The sequence below is a fragment of the Myotis brandtii genome, unplaced genomic scaffold (assembly GCF_000412655.1).
Source record: "Myotis brandtii unplaced genomic scaffold, ASM41265v1 scaffold182, whole genome shotgun sequence".
NCBI lineage: Eukaryota > Metazoa > Chordata > Mammalia > Chiroptera > Vespertilionidae > Myotis > Myotis brandtii.
In genome coordinates, this window is record NW_005356751.1 from 2,986,015 (window position 1) to 3,005,090 (window position 19,076).

At 42.4% G+C, this 19,076-nt stretch overlaps 2 protein-coding genes across 10 annotated transcripts in view; both read left to right on the forward strand.

Annotated features, from left to right (window-relative positions):
* The window catches only part of ATP8B4 (ATPase, class I, type 8B, member 4), a 227,820-nt gene that overhangs the window by 14,342 nt on the left and 194,402 nt on the right, over positions 1–19,076 (forward strand). For all 9 annotated transcript variants that reach the window (XM_014537818.1, XM_014537819.1, XM_014537816.1 and 6 more), the window contains 2 exons: positions 1,995–2,062; positions 17,861–17,919. In XM_014537818.1, the coding sequence (XP_014393304.1) occupies positions 2,035–2,062; positions 17,861–17,919 (87 nt within the window). In that variant the 5' untranslated portion in view covers positions 1,995–2,034. The remainder of the gene's footprint in view (positions 1–1,994; positions 2,063–17,860; positions 17,920–19,076) is intronic.
* On the forward strand, positions 9,694–10,082 carry LOC102245991 (eukaryotic translation initiation factor 5A-1-like). The gene has a single exon (XM_014537822.1). It carries the CDS (start codon positions 9,726–9,728, stop codon positions 10,080–10,082), a length of 357 nt encoding a protein of 118 aa, XP_014393308.1. The 5' UTR covers positions 9,694–9,725.

Genomic DNA, 19,076 nt, shown 5'->3' on the forward strand with positions numbered 1-19,076 from the left:
TTTTTTTTTTTATTCTGGGCCAGCTTTAGCTCTGAGGCCTCGCTGCTGAAAACATCGATACAATGTTGCAATCCGAGCCCGGCTGAATGGAAGCCGGTTTCTGGTGTTTTGTTTAGCTTCTTATTTGCAACATAGTATATAGTTGCTTAGAGTTGCAACTGAGAGGCTGGCAAGTGAGGCGGGGAACGTTGGAGTCCGCAGCCAGCAAGCCTCATGCTCGCTTCAGTGCCTGGCTGCCGGCCGCCATCTTGGCTGACAGTTAATTTGCATATACTCACTGATTAGCCAATGAAAAGGGTAGCGGTCGTACGCTAATTACCATGTTTCTCTTTTATTAGTGTAGATTGTTTAATTCCTACAACAGTGATTATAGTATCACTCTAGATTAATTACCAAGTAGAGAATATTTTGTACAAAAACAAAAATGGCTAAAATTAAAAAAATGGATTTAAAATAAAAGTTTTTAAAGGTATTTTGAAAATGGTATTAGATCTCTCTCTCTCTCCCAATTGTTTTTGGAGGCCACCAAAATTTTTGGTGGCCTTAAAAAAAAAAAGAAAAAAAAGAAAATGGTATTAGAGAAAGTAAAAGCAATGAAATAGCTGTATGACTGAAAGGTAATTTTAGAAAAAATATGATATGGCTTTATGTTTTATTATCTAGGGACTTTTATAACTAGACGTTCTTATAGGAGGATCTAAAATAAGAGAGGCAAAGGGTTACAAGGATAGTTTCTCTTTAGTTACCTTTATGTTGCACAAATATACTTAGGTTCATCTTTTGTACTGGTTTTCTGTTAGTACTAATCCCTCAAGGCAATCTAGCAAACCAATAAGGAGGAAAACAGAAGAAGTTGGCCAGCGGCCAGTGCTCTTATTAATTTCCTGAGAGATTGAATTTGCGCCTGCATTTTCATTGCCACCTGTCAGGGTAGAGTCCCTCTTGCCACCTTGCTTAAAGAATCACTCTTCCACCTGCTCCTGGGACTCTGAGCCATGAAAACAGAGCATGTTCACTTAGTCCCCAGAGAGTTTTCAAGCCCTAACAAGTTCGATTAGAACTTGCTGATGAGCCGTAACCTTCTGGCCAGATGGGGCCACCTGATCAGATGTCATTGTTTCAGAATCTATCCATCCCTCTCCCTGTTGCCATTTTTATCTGTTGTTGTGGCCATTTTTTGGGACAGAATAGCCTTTCATGGACAAAAAACCCACTTCTGTCCATGTTATTTCTCATAGGAAGTCTTCACCTAAAAAAATCCTTTTTGTGAATCTTCTTTTTGAAATCCTCACCTGTGTGTGTGTGTGCCTCTAGTTCTCTTCTGCCTCTGGTGTGTGTGTGTGTGTGTGTGTGTGTGTGTGTGTGTGTGTTTGTAATTACCTGGAGAAGACTATTCACATGAGAATAAATTGAGGAAAAATTTTGATTGTATTTTGTTCTTTAGAACCTGGCTGATAATTACCTCTCACATGTAACTCCCACGGTTTAGCAGTAGTCCGCAGCTCCGGCGGTGGGAAGAAATCACCATAGCACTTGGATAAAAGGCAGATGCCTATGTAAATGTCTAACCACTATGCTGCACACCTGAAACTAATGTGATGTTGTATGTCAGCTGTGATTGGAAAATAAAAAGGCAGAGGCTGGAGCTTCACCCCTGAGATATTCTGATTCATACGATTTGGACTATATTAGAAACTTTGGCTCAATTTTAAAGCCAAATTGAATAGCACACGTGTGCTTATCTTAAATTTGTTTATGTAGCCTTTATAGTATAAATAGTTTTATATAGAATTATTTGTATAGAATTATTTTTGTATAGAATTATTATCTAGTTAGATTTGAGCCTGAGACGTGGGATCTGTTATTCCTTACTGTGCCAATGGCTTCCTACTCACCTAGATCTGACAAGGAAAAAAGTTAATGGGTAGAAATGTGTGGTTAATGAGCACTTTTCAAATAGTAATGCTGTGCGCTTTTCTTGTTTCCTTTTGTAGGCCAACTGTTGAGACCTGGTGAAAAGTAATCGGCGCAATAATGTTCTTCAGTAAAAAGAAACTACGTGGTAAGTGCTGAGCTCTTCAAACGATGCAAAGTGAATATGATTTTTGAATTAAACTAAAGTTTATTTTGTGGAAGAGTAATCTATATACAAAAAACCCACATCTTAAGTGTTCAATTTGATGAGCTTTGACAGTTGTGTACATCTGAGGAACTACCACCTGAAAACAAGATACAGAACATTCCAATCACCACAGAACGTTCCCTTATGCCCCCTTTCACTCATTCTCCCTGCACTCCACACAACCGTGTCTGATTTCTATCAGTTCGTTTTGCCTGTTTTTGAAATTAACATAAATGAAATGATATGGCACGTATTCCTGTGTCTTGCTTCTTTTACTCAGCATAAGGCTTTTGGACACACACCAATATAGTTGACATACATCAGTAGTTGTTCTTCATTTTTTCTTTCAAAGCAGTATTACATGGTATCAATGTACCAATATTTAAAACTAAGATCACACAGTTAGAAATAATTTTGGTTCAGGATGGCGGGAAACACATGTTGTTTTCTTGGTTGGGTAATTGGTCTAGCTGAACAGCATGAACAATAGTTCAGTTTCTTTAATATAGCATCCTGGCCAGAGAGCACGGATGTTCTCTTTTGCCTCTAGTTAGTGACAGACCATTATGTAACTTTTTTCAATGAATGTGTATTTAATTAATTACCGCTATTTTCTCTATATTTGACCATAGACTTCTTAGAGACAAAAGGCAGGATTGGAGTTGATCTAATGCACTGTTCCTCCATGTAATAACATCTCTTGACAGGTGATTAACCTACTTAGAGGAGCAATTGTTTCATGGGGAAGTCTATTTCCTTTTTGGGCACTTATTTATTGCAACATTCGGCCTCGTAATGAGCTGGAATCTGTCTCAATGTAGTTTCTACCCAGAGGTCCTTTGTTATACCCTCGGGGGCAAGACTTTCATTATTCCCAATGCCAATCTACGAGTTTAGAGCTATTGTCATCATTTTTTATTTTTTTTAAAAATGAAATGATTATTTATATCAAATCACTGGTATAATCTTGACAGTGTAAACATTAGATTGACCAGCTTTCACAGGGACATGTTTCCAGCAGCTACTGCTGTAGGGTTTGCCGTGTTTTGGTGACACAGCTGGGGCTGTGCCTGTTCTGGCGCAGATTTGCAGAGAAAGCTGAGGCCAGCCCCTTCCTCTTGTTCTTGTTACAATGGCCACACGACTTGAGGGACTGTCATTTGTGTCACTATCATTTGCATCATCATGACTGTGCATGATGCAAATCTTTAGGTCATAGCAGTTCCTGTAGATCTGGTATAGTTTTATGACCTAAAATAGTCACTCACTTACACACTTAGTCAACAGATGCTTTTGAGCCTTATGGTAGGTGAGGTAGTATCGACCTTTCTTGATTTTGAGTAGTTTTTTACGATTCAATAAAATACATGTATCCTCACACAGTTATCAAGTTTACAGTAGCAACAATAACTTGAAAACAGTTTACTAAACATTCCTCGCAGTGGTATATTTACCAGAGGAGCACAGACTTCTAATCAGCCTGCGGTTGTCAGGAGAAAAATCATGCAGAAGTGGTATTTTACCTCAGTGAGATATATAATATCTGCAGCATTAATTATGGCATACTCACATTTATACAAAATTTCACAGAATCATCAAGAAGCTTGGGCCAGTGATGCTGTATATGACAATATACCAAATATAACAGGCACGCCACAGTGTTGTGGGACCACAATTATTTGCTCCCAGATATGCTTTATTGTTTATTAACTCCACATTTCTAGAAATCTCACATTCTTCAAGATGTAAAAAGTGTCAGCTACACATTTGTAATATCTTATTCAATAAAGGGAAAAAAAACTAAAAAAAAAGTGTCAGCTAATTGACTCAAATATTTAAAACGTTAAGATTATAGTCTATGTTCTGTTTGTTCTTTGTAATTCACCCTTTCTGTGTAGCTTCAGGGAAGCCTGAAGACAAATCATTTTAAGACACATATGTGCTTTTCTACAGAGCAATCAAGAAGAGCATTGCTCATATGTAAAATACCTAATTCAGATTTCATGGAGTTTGGTAATATGGAAAGCAAAAGGAGTAGATAATTAGAGGCTTTCTGTAAACTAGCTAAAGTTGCTCCTAACTCCACAATGTGGGGGTGTGGAGCCAGCATGCTCCACAGGGGAGCCCTTAGTATGATTATAGGGTGTGGGGTGGGAAAAACCAGACCAGGGTCACATATGTCTTTTGTGGGCCTTTCCTTCAAAAAATATTAAAAATTATATTTTACAATTATAGATATAAAGGCAAATATAATCCAGATAAAAATCTTTATTATGTATCCATTATTATGTTTATTTTTCCTTCTCATCTTAAAATATATGAAAATTTAAACATTTTTGTGTGTCCCTCAGAGTACTGTGGATGCTAGGCACTGCATCTACTGCACCTACAAATAAGGCAGTTCTTTGGTGGAAGTTTATATCCCTGCTTCTCAGGCATTTTTGAGCATATATGCTAGCAAGTACTGCATTGATTCTGCAGTAAAGGATTGGTGATAAAAAAGATGAATAAGGCATGGAACCAACCCTTAGAGGTACCATGTCAATGCCCATAAAAGTACACGTATGTGTATTCATATATGTGTTTAAAGAGTGTTATTTCTGCTTGGATTTACCCCTTATGGAACAACAACAAACCCAAAAGCTGTTTCTGGAGTTTTGCAATCATGCTTGTGAGGAAATTAGTTTTTGTTGAACTTGCTTTTTGTCTACTATAATGATTTGTCTGTAAAATTGGATCAAGTCTTTTTCAAAATCATCTATTTTCTTTGTTTAGCTAAGAACAAGGCCAGTGCAATGGAGTGCCAATCATTACTGACACAGCTATGATACACTTAAGACAGTGCTGGCTTCACAAAATCTTTCTTGTAACCTGGGGGTTAGTACCCGCTCAGGAGCTCTCTTCTACTTTTTAATAACTATTGGTGTCCAGAGAGGAACGGGCTTGGGAAAACTTTTTTGTGCTAGAGGGGAGGCCCCTTACCTGGATCCCAGCACCGCCTGACATGAGGCAAAGGGTGATGGGGTGGGGGGTGGGGGGAATCAGAGTGGTGGAGACAAAGATCTTAGCCCCTGAGGCTAAAATATTTACTTTTGCAAATAAAAAATTAAAACAAACAAACAATGTAAACTCATGTCTGGTGCTGCTCTCAGGGCCTCAGAATGGCAAGTGCAGTGAGCTGAAGCTTAAGCTTCTTTGGCTTCATGGTGCGCCTGCTCCTGGTGGAGTCTTGAGGGCAGAGAGGTAAAGGGGTGGGTGTGCGAAGATCAAGCAGGACCCTGACGCCTTTGCAAAAACTCACTTCTCCCTTGAGATGAAGGGACATTGGACATTTTGAGCAAGGGTAAGAGATGATTCTTGTGGTAGACAGGGTAATGCCACCTCCCCCCACAATATCTATATCCTAACGCGTGGAACCTGTGAATATGTTACCTTACCTGAGAAAAGGGACTTTGCAGATGTGATACAGTTAAGAATCTGGAGATGGGGAGCTATACCTGGATTTTCCAGGTGAGCTCAATGTAATCACAAGGGTCCTTCTAAGAGGAAGACTGGAGAGTCAGAGATGGCATTGTGACCATGGAAGCAGAGGTCGGAGTGATGCGGCCATGAGCCAAGGAATGCAGGCAGCCTCTAGGCGCCGGCAAAGGAAAGGAACAGAGTCTTCCCTAGACTTCCAGAAGAAACCAGTCCTGCAGCAACACCTGTAAGGTCCATTTTTGGACTTCTGACTTCTGGAACAATAAGTTAATACATTTACGTTGTTTGAAGCTATTAAGTCTATGGTGATTTGCTAGAGCAGGGATAGGAAATGAATATATTTTTAGAAGGATCACTTTGTTGCTCTATTGAAAGTAGATCATAGGGATGGGGCAGAAGCAGGGAGCCCTGAGGGGCGGCTATTGCAGCAGCTGCGGGGAGAGGTGAGGTGACTTGGACCAGAGTGAGGGAACACGAGGGGGCGAAAAGATGGCAGATTTCCTTTCTTCCCAAAGTTCTGTCTCCTTTATCTCTTTTAAAAAATATGTATTATTTGAATGCTTCACGAATAGGTAAAGTGAGGCTCCCATTTTTTCTTTTGGTCTTTTCACACCTGGTCATACAAGGAGGAACAGCTGAGGAGGAACTGATGTCCTCTTGCGAAGTGCATACGTCACCCCATCTCAGGTGGCAGGCCACCTCTACCAAATTCCCTTCAGTGAATGACTGCAGCTCAGCATGGGAAGGAGCTTGGCAGAACCACCTCGCGTACCCCAGAGTTTGCATACAGCACAGGTTCCCTTCAGAGCAGCCTGGGACAAGTGAGGATGCCTTTTAGCCACCCGTTTGGACTTGGCCTTCCTTTCCTCTGGGTCCGTGGCTGCCGAGGCCTCTCCTCCGCCTCCCCGCTGTGCTGGTGTTCCTGGGCATGCCCACCCTTCACAGCAGATCCCTGTCTTATTTGTTTCTCCTTCCCTGCCTCGAATAGACCCTTGCTCAAAGGAGCTCAAAAAATAATTCTGGAACAAATAAATCACTTTGTCTTTGCTCCAGCAGATTTTATTTGCCACATGGATTCAGGGGTTTGAGAAACAGAAACCGATGTGTACTAAAGAAATGCAATTTATAGCCCCACGCATTTAAAAATGACAGCCACAAGCTTTGAAAACCACAGTTTCCTGTGCAACCCCCGAGGTATCAGGCAGTTGAGAGACCTCCTCACATTTCTTTCTCACGTGTCTCTCTTTTCCACCTGGGTTTTTTCCCTCTCACTTTGTGACAGGTGGCTTGCTTTCCTTTGGAGGGCTGAAATGTGTCTCACCATGGAAAATTAAATGTCCTCTCGCTTCTTTTAGGCTCTCGTGATCCTTGGGGTAGATCCTGTTCTTTTTCTTTATGAATGGGGGTGCTGTAAAAAGATGACGCTATGTTCCATCTTTACTGAAAGCATTCTGATCCTGGCCCAGTCAAAAAAATTGCAATTTTCCCTATAGATAATTAAATTGTAAAAGAATGTAAGTTTTGCCCTGGCTGGTGTGGTTCAATGGATAGAGCATTGGCCTACACACAAAGGGTCACGGGCTCCATTTCCCGTCAAGGGTACATACCTAGGTTGTAGGTTTGATCACTGGCTACAGTCAGGGCTCTTGCAGGAGGCAACCAATCAATGTATCTCTCTCTCTTTCTCGCTTTTTATCGATTTTTTTACAGAGAGGAAGGGAGAGGGACAGAGAGTCAGAAACATTGATCAGAGAGAAACATCGATCAGCTGCCTCCTGCACACCTCCTACTGGGGATGTGCCTGCAACCAAGGTACATGCCCTTGACTGGGATCGAACCTGGGACCTTTCAGTCCTCAGGCCGATGCTCTATCCACTGAGCCAAACTGGTTAGGGCCCTCTCTCTCTCTCTTTTCCTCTTTCTCTCCCACTCCTTTCCACTCTAAAAATCAATGGAAAAAATATTCTTAGGAGGTTAACAAACAAAAAAGAATAAATTTAAAGAATGTAAATTTTGAAGAGGGGTTTGGGAGAGTATTCTCAGCGAGGCCTGCCCAAAGGCTCCTAGGCGAGGGCAGACAGGTTTTCTAGGAAGGCCTCCAAGGTGAAATGGAGAAGCCTAGAAGCAATGGGATGTAAGAGGTCACAGGGCCGCAAGGTGAACTGGAAGGGGGCCTGTGATTTGAAGGACATTCTGGATTATTGTGTTCTATGAGAGAGGCTTCTTTTCTCTCTCCTTGATCTCTGGACACAGACACTCACTAATTTGCATTCGCCAGTAATCTCTGCACAGTACCACCAGCCATCTCTTTATATACAGAATTTATTTCAAGCCTCTTTTACAAGGGAGGAAGTTTGACGTTTGAATTCTGATCCTACTGCATAATCTTGCTAAGTATTTTTTCCATCTGTAAATTGAGGATCATGATAGTATGTACCAAATAGGTGTGCTTTGAAGATTGATGAAATAATGCACATGAAATACTTCATATAGTATCTAGCTTTTAACAGCTGCTCAATAAAAGTTAGCTTTCATCATCATCATCATCATCATCATCATCATCATCTTGCAGTAAGTCTTAAGTCTCCAGTTGTGAATGTATGCTTAGAAAGCTACATGCCACAAGCTTACAATGTGAACATTGTACTTGTAACTTGTATAATACAGTTTATGTATACTGGAAGGAGAATGAATCCATAAAAAATTTTACATTTCTTTGAGAAGATATAGTAAACCTTGGGAGGCATAAAGCTCCCAATAAATCAAAATTTCCAACTCTCTGGACCTGATGAGCAAATTGGCTCAGTCAAGAGGAAAACAAACCCAGGGCCCTTTAGTATTTATTTGAATCCCCTAACTCTGTTTCCAAGCATTTTTTGTGAGGACAAGAATAAAAAAAAATTGTGGCAAGATTTTCCTTTTTGCTTTGATTCTCCTTAGTTTGCTGCTTAAATGTCAGTAAGTCCCACCAGCTGCAGGTCACCACTGGATTTCAATAGGAAACCCCGATTTGGGACACATCTTTTTCATTTGTATTAGAGTGTGCGCTTGGAGTCGAACCAGGAAATCTTGGAGCCTGAACTCTTTTCTTCAAAGCTCTCCCCACTCATTGTTCTTTCCTCATGTCTTTAATGAATTGGTTTGGCTCCCAAGCACACAGGCCAGATTGTGAAGAATGAAAGAAAATTAAGAAAGGAAAAAGCTTAAGTTATTGATTTGGCTCAAGGGAATTTTTCTGAGACCTGTCCCAACCCAAAAAGCCACCACCACCACCAAATGATACCCCAATGTGTGGACATAGGGACATTCTTCAGCTTTTGGATGGGGACCCACCTTACTGAGCAAGTGTCAGTCCATGCCATCAGGGTTTTATACAGGGACCCCAATTTATCCCCGGTGTTTCATCATTTCATGATTTTGGGGATCTAAGTCACCTAAGCCACATTTGGTCAAGGACAAAATGCTCCAGCATTGATTGCACAAAGGGTCATGTTTGCTAACTACAGACTCATAGCTGCTGCAATTACTCACAGGTCCAATGGGAGCCTCCTAAATCTTCCTCTTACCTTTGATCTTGTTAACAGAGCTGCTGCATTCTCTAACTAGTCTCAGATACTGAGGTGTTATGAATTGTTCACAGACAAACTAATAAAAAAGATGTAAATGGCTAGTCTTCTCTTGCCCACTGGAAGTGGAAGCTGGGTAATATTTAATTTATTATGTTATGTGGGAGAAGAGCCCAGATTAAGCGTTGGGCGTTGTCTTAAAGGACCTGGAGTAGAATCAATAGGGGTTTGCCAGTTTCCACTAAAAATATTCAGAAAATTACTTCAGACCCTTTTGGGAAATAATAATATAACCAACTCTAAGACGGACTATCCATTTTTCAGCTATTCGCTATTAAAAAGAGTTTTCTGGTATTTTTCTGTGTACAAAATACATTTTCTCACTTAATAATGGCAACACAAAGTGGCATTATTTTACTGAGGCACCATGGGTAAGGAGAGGTCACGAGTTTACATATGCTTAGATGGATAATTTGGTGGAAGGAGCTCTTGGGCCTCTTGCTTCAAGATCCAGGCTTCCATGGCATTTACTCCACTTGGAATCAAAGCCTCTTAAAATGGCAGATGATTTGGATTTCGAGTCAGGAGGTGCAGGGGGCTCAGCTACCTTCCCAAAGCAGTGCTCAGCATTAGATAAGAATGGCTTCATGGTGCTCAAAGGCCGGCCACGTGAGATTGTGGAGGTGTCCACCTCCAAGACTGGCAAGCACGGCCACGCCAAGGTCTACCTGGTTGATATTGACATCTTTACTGGGAAGAAATATGAAGATATCTGCCCATCAACTCATAATATGGATGTTCCCAACATAAAAAGAAATGCTTTCCAGCTGATTGGCATCCAAGATGGGTATCTGTCATGGCTCCAACACAGTGGGGAGGTGCAAGAGGACCTTAGACCTTGGCAAGGAGACTAAGCAGAAGCATGAGAGGAGATCCCGATTACAGTGCTGTCTCCCATGACAGAGGAGGCAGCTGTTGCAATCAAGGCCCTGGCAAAATATCTGGCTCCCAGGCTGGTGGTGGGGGCAGTAGCGATCCTCCAGCCTGCAGAGGCCCCCTCCCCTAGCTTGGCCCAGCTCTGGCCTGGCCTTTAGCTGGACTCCTACACAACCTATTTGATGTGTTATCTTGGTCTTCCCTACCCCCAAATCTGCTGGGGAGCCCCTATTCTTCACCATGCTTCCTTGGCCAGGAGTGAGTGAGCCATGGTCTTGGTGTAGCTGCCCTCTTCTTCTCCCCTAGAACTACAGCCCTGAAGGGGGAAAGGAGGCAGGTGCTGCTTGTGGTTTAGGCTTTTTTTCCCCCCAATTCATTCTGGAATCAGAAAACCATGGATTCTGGCAAATGGTCCTTGTGCTCTCCCCCATTCATCCCTGGTCTTGTCCTTTGCTCCCCCCCATCCCCCCGCCCGTAGCCTTTTACCCCAAGCACCACCCCCACAGATTGGGAGCCAGCCTCCTCCCCATACCTATGTCTCTCCACAAATCCCTTTAGCAAGGAAGGGAAGAGGTGGAGAGGGAAGGGGCATCTGGGAGGACCCTGCTCCATGGGCTTCACCTTTTGTTAAAATCAAACCTATATTTTCTTCCACTCCACTTTACTTTTTAAAATAAATATTTTTTCTGTTGCATTTTCTTGAATAGTTATTTTGGAGGTGGTCTTGTATGTAAATACTCTTACATGACTAAAATTTTTTTTATTGCTCCTTCACACTTGCTTATTTGTCTGGGTATAGAATTCTAAGTTCAAAAAGATTTTTCCTTAAAACTGGAAGGCATCAGTCCAATGTTTTCTATCATCCTTGTTGCAGAAGAGAAATTTCATGGTCTGATTCTTGTGTCTCTGGGACTAATCAATTTGTTTTTTCTTCTGGAAGTTTTTAATGTTTTGTCTTTGTTTTTGGAACTCAAAATTTTATGCAGAACTGTGGGCCCACTTTCTTTCATCTTGATTGGCACTTGCTGACCCTTTCACTTTGAAGAGTTATGTCTGACTCTGGTGCAGGGAACTTTTCTTCTATTTATTTGAATATTTCCTCCCAGTCATTGTTTATGCTCCCTTCTCCTAAGTTTTCTTCTCACATCTTCCTCCTCTTTGTCATTTTGGAATGTATTTTAGGAGATTTCTTCAATATGATTTTACAGTTTGCCCATTAAACACTTTAACTTCCAAGAACTCTTTTTTGTTCTCTGTTTTCTTTGTTCCTATCAGCTTATTCTTGTTTCATGGATGCCATGTCTGCTTGAACATCCTTCAAGGTACTAATGAGAATAAACAACAACAACAACAACAACAACAACATAAAAACAAACGCCCCCCCCCCACTTGTTTTTGTTATTATCTCTTCCACTTGGGGTCTTCCTTTTCCTTTGTGCTATAGGTTTGTCTCAGACTTCTGGTGACTTATGGTTACTGGCTTGTATTTACTGGATGAACTGGATGGGTTAGTGTAGTTGCAAACGGGCCCCTCCTTTAAATAGGAAAGCCAGTGATGTGGCCAGTTCACAGAGAGGTGCTTCTTAGTCCATTCTGGCTGCTATAACAGAATACCATAGACTGACTGGTTTACAAACAACATGCATTTATTTCTCACAGTTTGGAGTCTGGGAAGGCCAAGCTTAAGGCATCAGCAGATTCGGTGGCTGGTGAGGGTCTGCTTCCTGGTTCGTAGTCAGCTGTCTTCTTGCTGTGTTCTCACATGTTGAAAGGAACAAGGGAGCCTCTTACAAAAGAGCTCTGACACCATTCATGAGGGCTGCACTCTCATGACCTACATACCTTCCAAAGTCCCTCCAATACCTTGGGGATTAAGTTTCAACATATGAATTTGGGGGAGATACAAACCTTCAGTCTGTAGCACTGTGTGTTAGTCCGGCAGTGTGGCAAGCCCACAGCTGCCTCAGTGAGGCAGGCTTTCCAAGGCTGAGTCTGCTGTAGCTGACGTGGAGGTTCAGAACTGCTTCCCTCTTAGACCTGGCACCCAATCTAGGTTTCCTCCCCAGGCATGCTGCCTACTCCTTTAGTGGGCAGGGAAGGGGGTATGTGGCCCAACTAGCTTAATTATTATTTAATTATTCTGGTGATGCTCCAAAACTAAGGTGATCAGATACTTTATCTTCCAAACTAGGACACTTCTGAGATTAAAAGGGAACCCTATTATTTCGCCAAGACAATAGGCATAAACTGGATTGTGTCCCTAGCCATAGCACACTCTCAATCTTTGTATTTATTGACTAAATTTGGAATTTTTCTGGGCTTCATTGGAAAGACCCACTCTTCTAATTTTTTTGGTAGGAACTGTTCCTATCTCCCCCCCCCCCAACTTGATCCTATTTCTATACTATTTTCTAGACTTTCTTTAAAATTTATGAAGCTCTACTAAATCCCACTCTTATTTTCCAGCACTGTTTTGTTTCTATTCTTTTTTTTTTAAACACCCATATTTTCTATCATGTTAGTGGGTCCTAAAAGGAAAAGGAGGTAGAAAGATATACTCAGTTTGCTATCTTGAACTGGAAGCTCTTTTACACCACTTTAAATATGTGCTGCGTCACTATATTGAATATCTGTGTGGTGTATCACTTTGCTCCTTTTGGGAACCAAATGCAGTGATAACAGTTGTGCAGCAGTGAGCTTACACTGGTGCATCATACATCCCTTGGTGAAGTCTTACCTTTCATTACTCTCACTTCTGGAAGGAAATCATGATGCCTGTGAAAGATTGGGCATCAAGTCATGGAATCTCTGAGCAATTCTCAATGGGAGTTGTTTATGGAAGATTTCTTTTGAGCTTCCTCTTCTTGCAGGATATGAATTATTGCCAAGAAGCACCCACTGTCAACACATGAAAGAATGTCAACTCCTGCAAAGACAATTCAGGCCTATCTTAGTCAGGTTAAAGGCTGAAAACTGTAGGAATTTAGAACCAAAGCCTTTACTTTGCAGAGCTCAGTGAAGGGTTGGAAAATCACCTGCCAGATGTAGGAATGAAAAGTCAGTTCAGAAAGACAATAGTTACTGGAAGCACAGAAGCAAAGATGAAGACTTAATAATAAGAATTTAGAAGCAAAAAGAAGACTTCCTGGCTCTAACAAGGTCTCATGGGACAAGAGCAATGTGGATACTCAGAAGAGGATCCACACTTCCCTAACACAGAAATTACTTCTTTGGCCACTTTGGGAAAGGGCTAATCTCAGCCCTTGGGGAGGGTGGTTACATGGAGACACTGGACAGGAGTCAAGATTCTGGTGTTTGGAGTGAGTAAAATTAGACACAGAACTATAAAATTTTATACTTGGATATGCTTCATATAAATCCTATATAATAAAGAGGCAATATGCAAATTAACCCTCACGCCCTCATAAGATGGCTGCCTACAACCAGGCCGGCAAGGGAGTTAGTGAGGGACGACCAAACTACTGAACAAGCAGGCTGCGTGGGGTGACCAGGCTGGCAGGGGGGTTAGTGAGGGACGACCAAATGACTGAACAGCAGGCTGTTTGGGGCGACCAAGCTGGCAGGGGGGCTGTGAGGGGTGACCAGGCCGGTGGGGGGGTAGTTGGGGGCGACCAGGCCAGCAGGGGGGCAGTTGGGGGCAACCAGGCTTTGCAAGTCTAGTCTGCTAATCAGGCTCTAGTCCACTAGGCTTTACTATCTTAACATTTATAAACCTTTATTTATGTCCCATAACTACCATGAAGTAAAAAGTGCTATTTCTCTTACTTAACACACAAGATGAACTGATTTTAAGTTTTTCTTATTGACGGAGGAAGAACCCAAAATGGGAATTTGATGAAAATTCAAAATAGAAATCCTATATAATAAAGCGGTAATATGCAAATTGACTGCCACACCCTCACAATATGGCTGCCTATAACCAGGCCAGCAGGGGAGTTAATGAGGGACGACAAAATAACTGAACAAGCAGGCTGCGTGGGGCAACCAGGCTGGCAGGGGAGTTAGTGAGGTACAGCCAAACGACTGAAGAGCAGGCTGCATGGGGCAACCAGGCCGGCGAGGGGGGCAGCTTGGGGTGACCAGGCTGGCAGGGGGGCAATTTGGGGGCAATTAGGCTTGCAGAGGGGCCAGTGAGGGGTGACTAGGGGAGGCAGTTGGGGGTGACCAGGTCAGCAGAGGGGGCAGTTAGGGGTGATTAGGCTGGCAGGGGGGCAGTGAGGGGCGACTAGGCTGACGGGGGTGGTAGTTGGGGGGCAACCGGTCGGCAGGGGGGGCAGTAAGGGGTGGCCAAACCGGCAGGGGTTGGGGCAGTTAGGAGTGACCAGGCCGGCACGCAGAGGCAGTGAGGGGCAATCAGACTGGTGGGGGGGTGCAGTTAGGGGCGACCAGGCAGGCAGGCAGGTGAGTGATTAGGAGCCAGTGGTCCCGGATTGTGAGAGGGATGTCCGACTGCCAGGGATCAGGCTTAAACTGGCAGTCGGACATCCCCTAAGGGGTCTCGGATTGGAGAGGGTGTAGGCTGGGCTGAGGGAAACCCCCCCATGCACAAATTTTGTGCACTGGGCCTCTAGTATGAAATAAAAAATGATGATCATCTAAATGTATATGATCTGAACTAAAGCCAATTAATATGCAAATTAGCATATCCAATTTTTTGTTTACAGCTAAAGTTAATCTATAAATTACTTATTGGATGCCAGTGGACCAGAGTAACCTTTGCCATGCAGAAGAGACCCACCCACCCTCACCTTCCTAATAATAATATCCATTGTTTTCCTGTCAGCAGTTTTACTATATCTGAGTCAAGGTAGGGGTATATAAATGGGGATATATATATATATATATGGCTTTTAAAGCATTTAAGTCCCCTCACCCTCCAAAATACTATTTTGGGCTTTGATATTTTTTCCCTTTATTGGGGAATCAGCAAGAAAGAGGGGATGACGCTTTTATAGCCAGAGTTTGAATGATTCCTTCCAGGATATGGTTGGTTAAGAGATTGCTTCCTGACAGGTTCTGGATTTCAGAGTTGTACACGATAGGGGAAAGGCCACTCAGGTGTCATCAGCTGTGGACATCAATCCAATGTTGTTCTTATCAACAGTTAGGTAAGCTAGACTGAAAACATGAACAACCATAGGGAACTGACTTCCTTAGTTGGGTAAGAAGGAGGCCATGTAAGTGGATGTCAAACAGATAAACACTCTTCAAATGGTAGAAACTCAATTGTAACCAAAGACAGGGTGTCATTTGTCAGGAGCCATCCTCAGAGGTGAACTTTATACTTGGAAGCTGAACCACAGGGCCTGTAGAGACATTTAGATTCTCCTTGGACTTTTGGGAAAATGTAGTCAGTTCTTACACTTTATGGTACCTGGCATATAGGGGACGGGTACAAAGATATGTTCCTTTCTTCCTTCCCTCCCTCTTCATTTCCTCATCTTTCTCATTTCCCTTCTATTTCCAGCTCTTCTTATATTTTCTTTCCTCCTGCTCTTCCTTTTCCCACCCCTAATATGTGCTTCTAAGTTACTTTCCACTTCCAGTCTTCTTTATCTTTGTGGTTGTGTGTACCTACTCTAAATTCAGACTCTTATCCTATCCCAATACTTTCTATCACCTGTCACTTATCCAAGCAGAGAGCTGTAGGATTCAGGGATTCACAGGTGAGATGGTCAAGTCATTTACCATGAGAATCTAACATTGACGTCTGGTGATTACTTGGCTGACCTTCTTCCCATAGCTTTCATTATTCCCTCATTACCCTTTGTCAACTCTGGACCCAGTAAACATGGAGCAAGAACTTGCTACCCTTACCACAAAAATATGCTCTGCTGTTGTTTCGGGGGCACTATCTTTTCCTGCCCTCTACAAATTTTAATTTCTGCACTATCATAATCTTTGGGTTTGTTTTCCTTTTATTTTGTTATTTGTACCTGTGTTTGCATTTGCTTTTACGGGATGTAGAAGTGTCCCCTGGTAGTAGCCACAAAAATCAGGGCACCAGAGAATAATATAGAAGGTCTTTTCTGGAAGATACAGGTGATGTGGCATGAGGCAGAGAGGAGTGCTAAGATTGCGTTCATGAGCCTTCATTTCATGACAACCCCTCCATAGGCCCCTGTGAGTGAGCCAAACCAGGAGCTTGCCCCTCAGGCCAAAGCTATGGAAAGCAAATAGGTTTCTTTATCAGAAAGGCTGGAGGTGTGTTTCAGTTTTCCATCTGTTCAGTGCCCTGAGGGTGGTAGTCTGCTAGGAACGGAATTTCTGATTGGTACAGCCCCATGGGACCCAGGAGCGAAAGCTCCCCTGGCCTCCAGAGCCAGGTGATCAAGGGGCATCCCCTGGGTGGCAGCTGCAGAAACCAAGTCACAAGGCATAAAAAGCAGGGCACCAGACATGTGTAGAAGCTCCCCTCCAGGAGATACTGGTGTTCTGGTGTGTGGCAGAGGTTAGTGCCACTGGTTGGAGTGAGGCAGAGGAAGATTGAAAACAAAAAAAGGAAAGAAAAGGAAAAGAGAAAAAAAGAAGAAAAGAAAACAGAAAAAAGGAGGAAAAGGAAAAGAAAAAAGGGAAAAAACAAAGATGGCACCTGCTGACTTGAGTAAGGCAGAGGTGGAACAGGAAGATGGGCCTGCCAGCCTCCCTCCTGGGGAGTATCCCAGCAGGCAGCTCTCCTCAGGCCAGTGCTTTAAACCAGCAAGTGAGTCTTTTCACATCATCTGGGTCCTGGGATGGGTGAGTCTATGTGAGCCCTTTAAGAGCCAGTCCTCAATTCACTACAATACCCTCCTCTCATGGGTGTGAGCCCCACTGGTCTTCAAAGCCAGATGTTTTTTGGGCTTGTCTCCCAGGGGCCAGTCTTAAAAGTTGAGGGGCCCTAATGTGGGGTTCGAACCCTTTGCTCCTCAAGGAGAAGCTCCAGTTTTGAGTTTCCTTCTGGTTGTGGGTTGGTGTGGGGTGTATGGTAAGATTGTGTCTCAGCCTCTCATACCAGCTTTGATGTGGTTTCCCTCTGGTTTGCCTGATGTAAAGGGGTTGCTCTTCCAGTTTTTAGTTTTTTTCCCCCAGAGGAAATGTTTTCTAGCTGTAGATTCCGTGTGTCCATGGGAGAAGGCGAGTACGCGATCTTCCTATGTCACCATCTTGAGCCAGAACTCTGCATTTGCTTTCAGAAAAGGTTTTATTTTTGGCTACCTCCAGTTGAGGGCAGGTCTCAGTCTTCAGATGATGTGGAGTTCCCCTCAATAGCCTCGGTGGTTTAAAAATATCACCTTTGGCTCCATGACCATAAGGTCAGCAACTTCACTGGCCGCTTCAGGATGGTTTTGTTTGGCTATGTTATATTTTATGACTTTGTAGCAAAAGAAAAAAAAAATCCTTCTCAGAGTGGCATTTGATTTTCAGCAACTCCTTCTCCTTTAGGAACTACTTGAAGTTAAGAGAAAGGGTCTTTGTGTAGCTGAAGTGTGTAGAAATTGGAGACACGTAATGTTTTGCTTTATGGCTGGCATCAGAAAGACAATGAGAAACATTTCAACTTTCCATTTTTGGACTTTCCAGTACGTGTTCCAACATTTAGGCTGGGAAAAAAATCAATGCCCTTCAAATTTCAAACGGAAATAATTATTGTAACCTTGAAAATCAAAGTTACCTAAGAGATGTTAGTTTAATGAGTTATATGTTTCTTTGGGTTGAAAATTTAATTTCATACCTGATTTCTCTTTCTCTTTAGAAGTGGAGCGGATAGTAAAAGCTAATGACCGTGAATACAATGAAAAGTTCCAGTACGCAGTGAGTAAAATACTCATAGTACACTCATGCTGGGTAGGTCTTACCTTAAGGGCAGTAGAATTGATGCCTTCTAGAACTTTATGACTTCACTAGAAACTTTCTTTGTTAGCCCATTTTAATAGCAAGGTGTCATATCTACATATACATAAAAGCCTAATATGCAAAATGTCCCCTCCGGAGTTCCACTGACTGGGAGTTGATTGCTCACTATGACATGTGTTGACCACCAGGGGGGCGGCACGGACTGAAGGAAGGCCCCAGCTGGCAGCGCCGGCAGCCTAGGAACCCTACCTGTGCATGAATTTCATACACTGAGCCTCTAGTGTTTCCATAAATACAGAACTTAGTAATATTTATACATGTATTTCTATTTTGCACTGAGTGGTTGTTTTTTTATGATTATGGGTAGAAGATGAAATATCTTTCCCCCACGCTTAGTCCACTTTGGTGCCCATTTGGGCACTAGAATACACAGGAAATAATATGAAAATGGGTCTCTATGGTAGTACTTATTGATAGAAGTGGTGGTAGTGGCTGATGGGTGATGAATGGCATTTGGAGGATTTTCTCTAAGCAACTCAGGCTGTATGTAGGAGAAAGTTCCCAGATCCTGAATGATTATATTTACTAAGTGAGTGATGAGAAAATGACTAGTTAAAATGTGTTCTTTAAGTTTGAACTTAACTATTTTTTAAAAATAGTTAAGGGTTTTCTTCATCTACATAAATATGTAGTGAGTATCTACTAACTATCTGGCACTGTTCTAGAAACTTGGGATACATTGGTGAACAACTTCATGAATTATATCATGGGCCTTCATAAAGATCTCTTCCTCTTTCTATGACTCAGTCTAAATTGCCACCTGGAGTCTTTTATTAGCTCTAAAAAAGATAATTGGTAGAATTGATTCTGTAGGTGACATGTGGCCTATCCAACTGAATACCAGCACATAAGGAAGAAAGCCTCAATTCAAAGCAGAGGTTGATGGATATTAAGGCATAGAAATGTGAGTGTCAAAGGGAAAATTGTGGCAGTGTCCATCCAGGCACTAGCCAGAGTGGAGAGAAATTTGGCCAATGGATTATTTTTAGTATTTGTTTTGTTTATTTAGCATTTGATTTGTTGATTTCTCTGAGCATTCTATTGGTAGGTCTTTC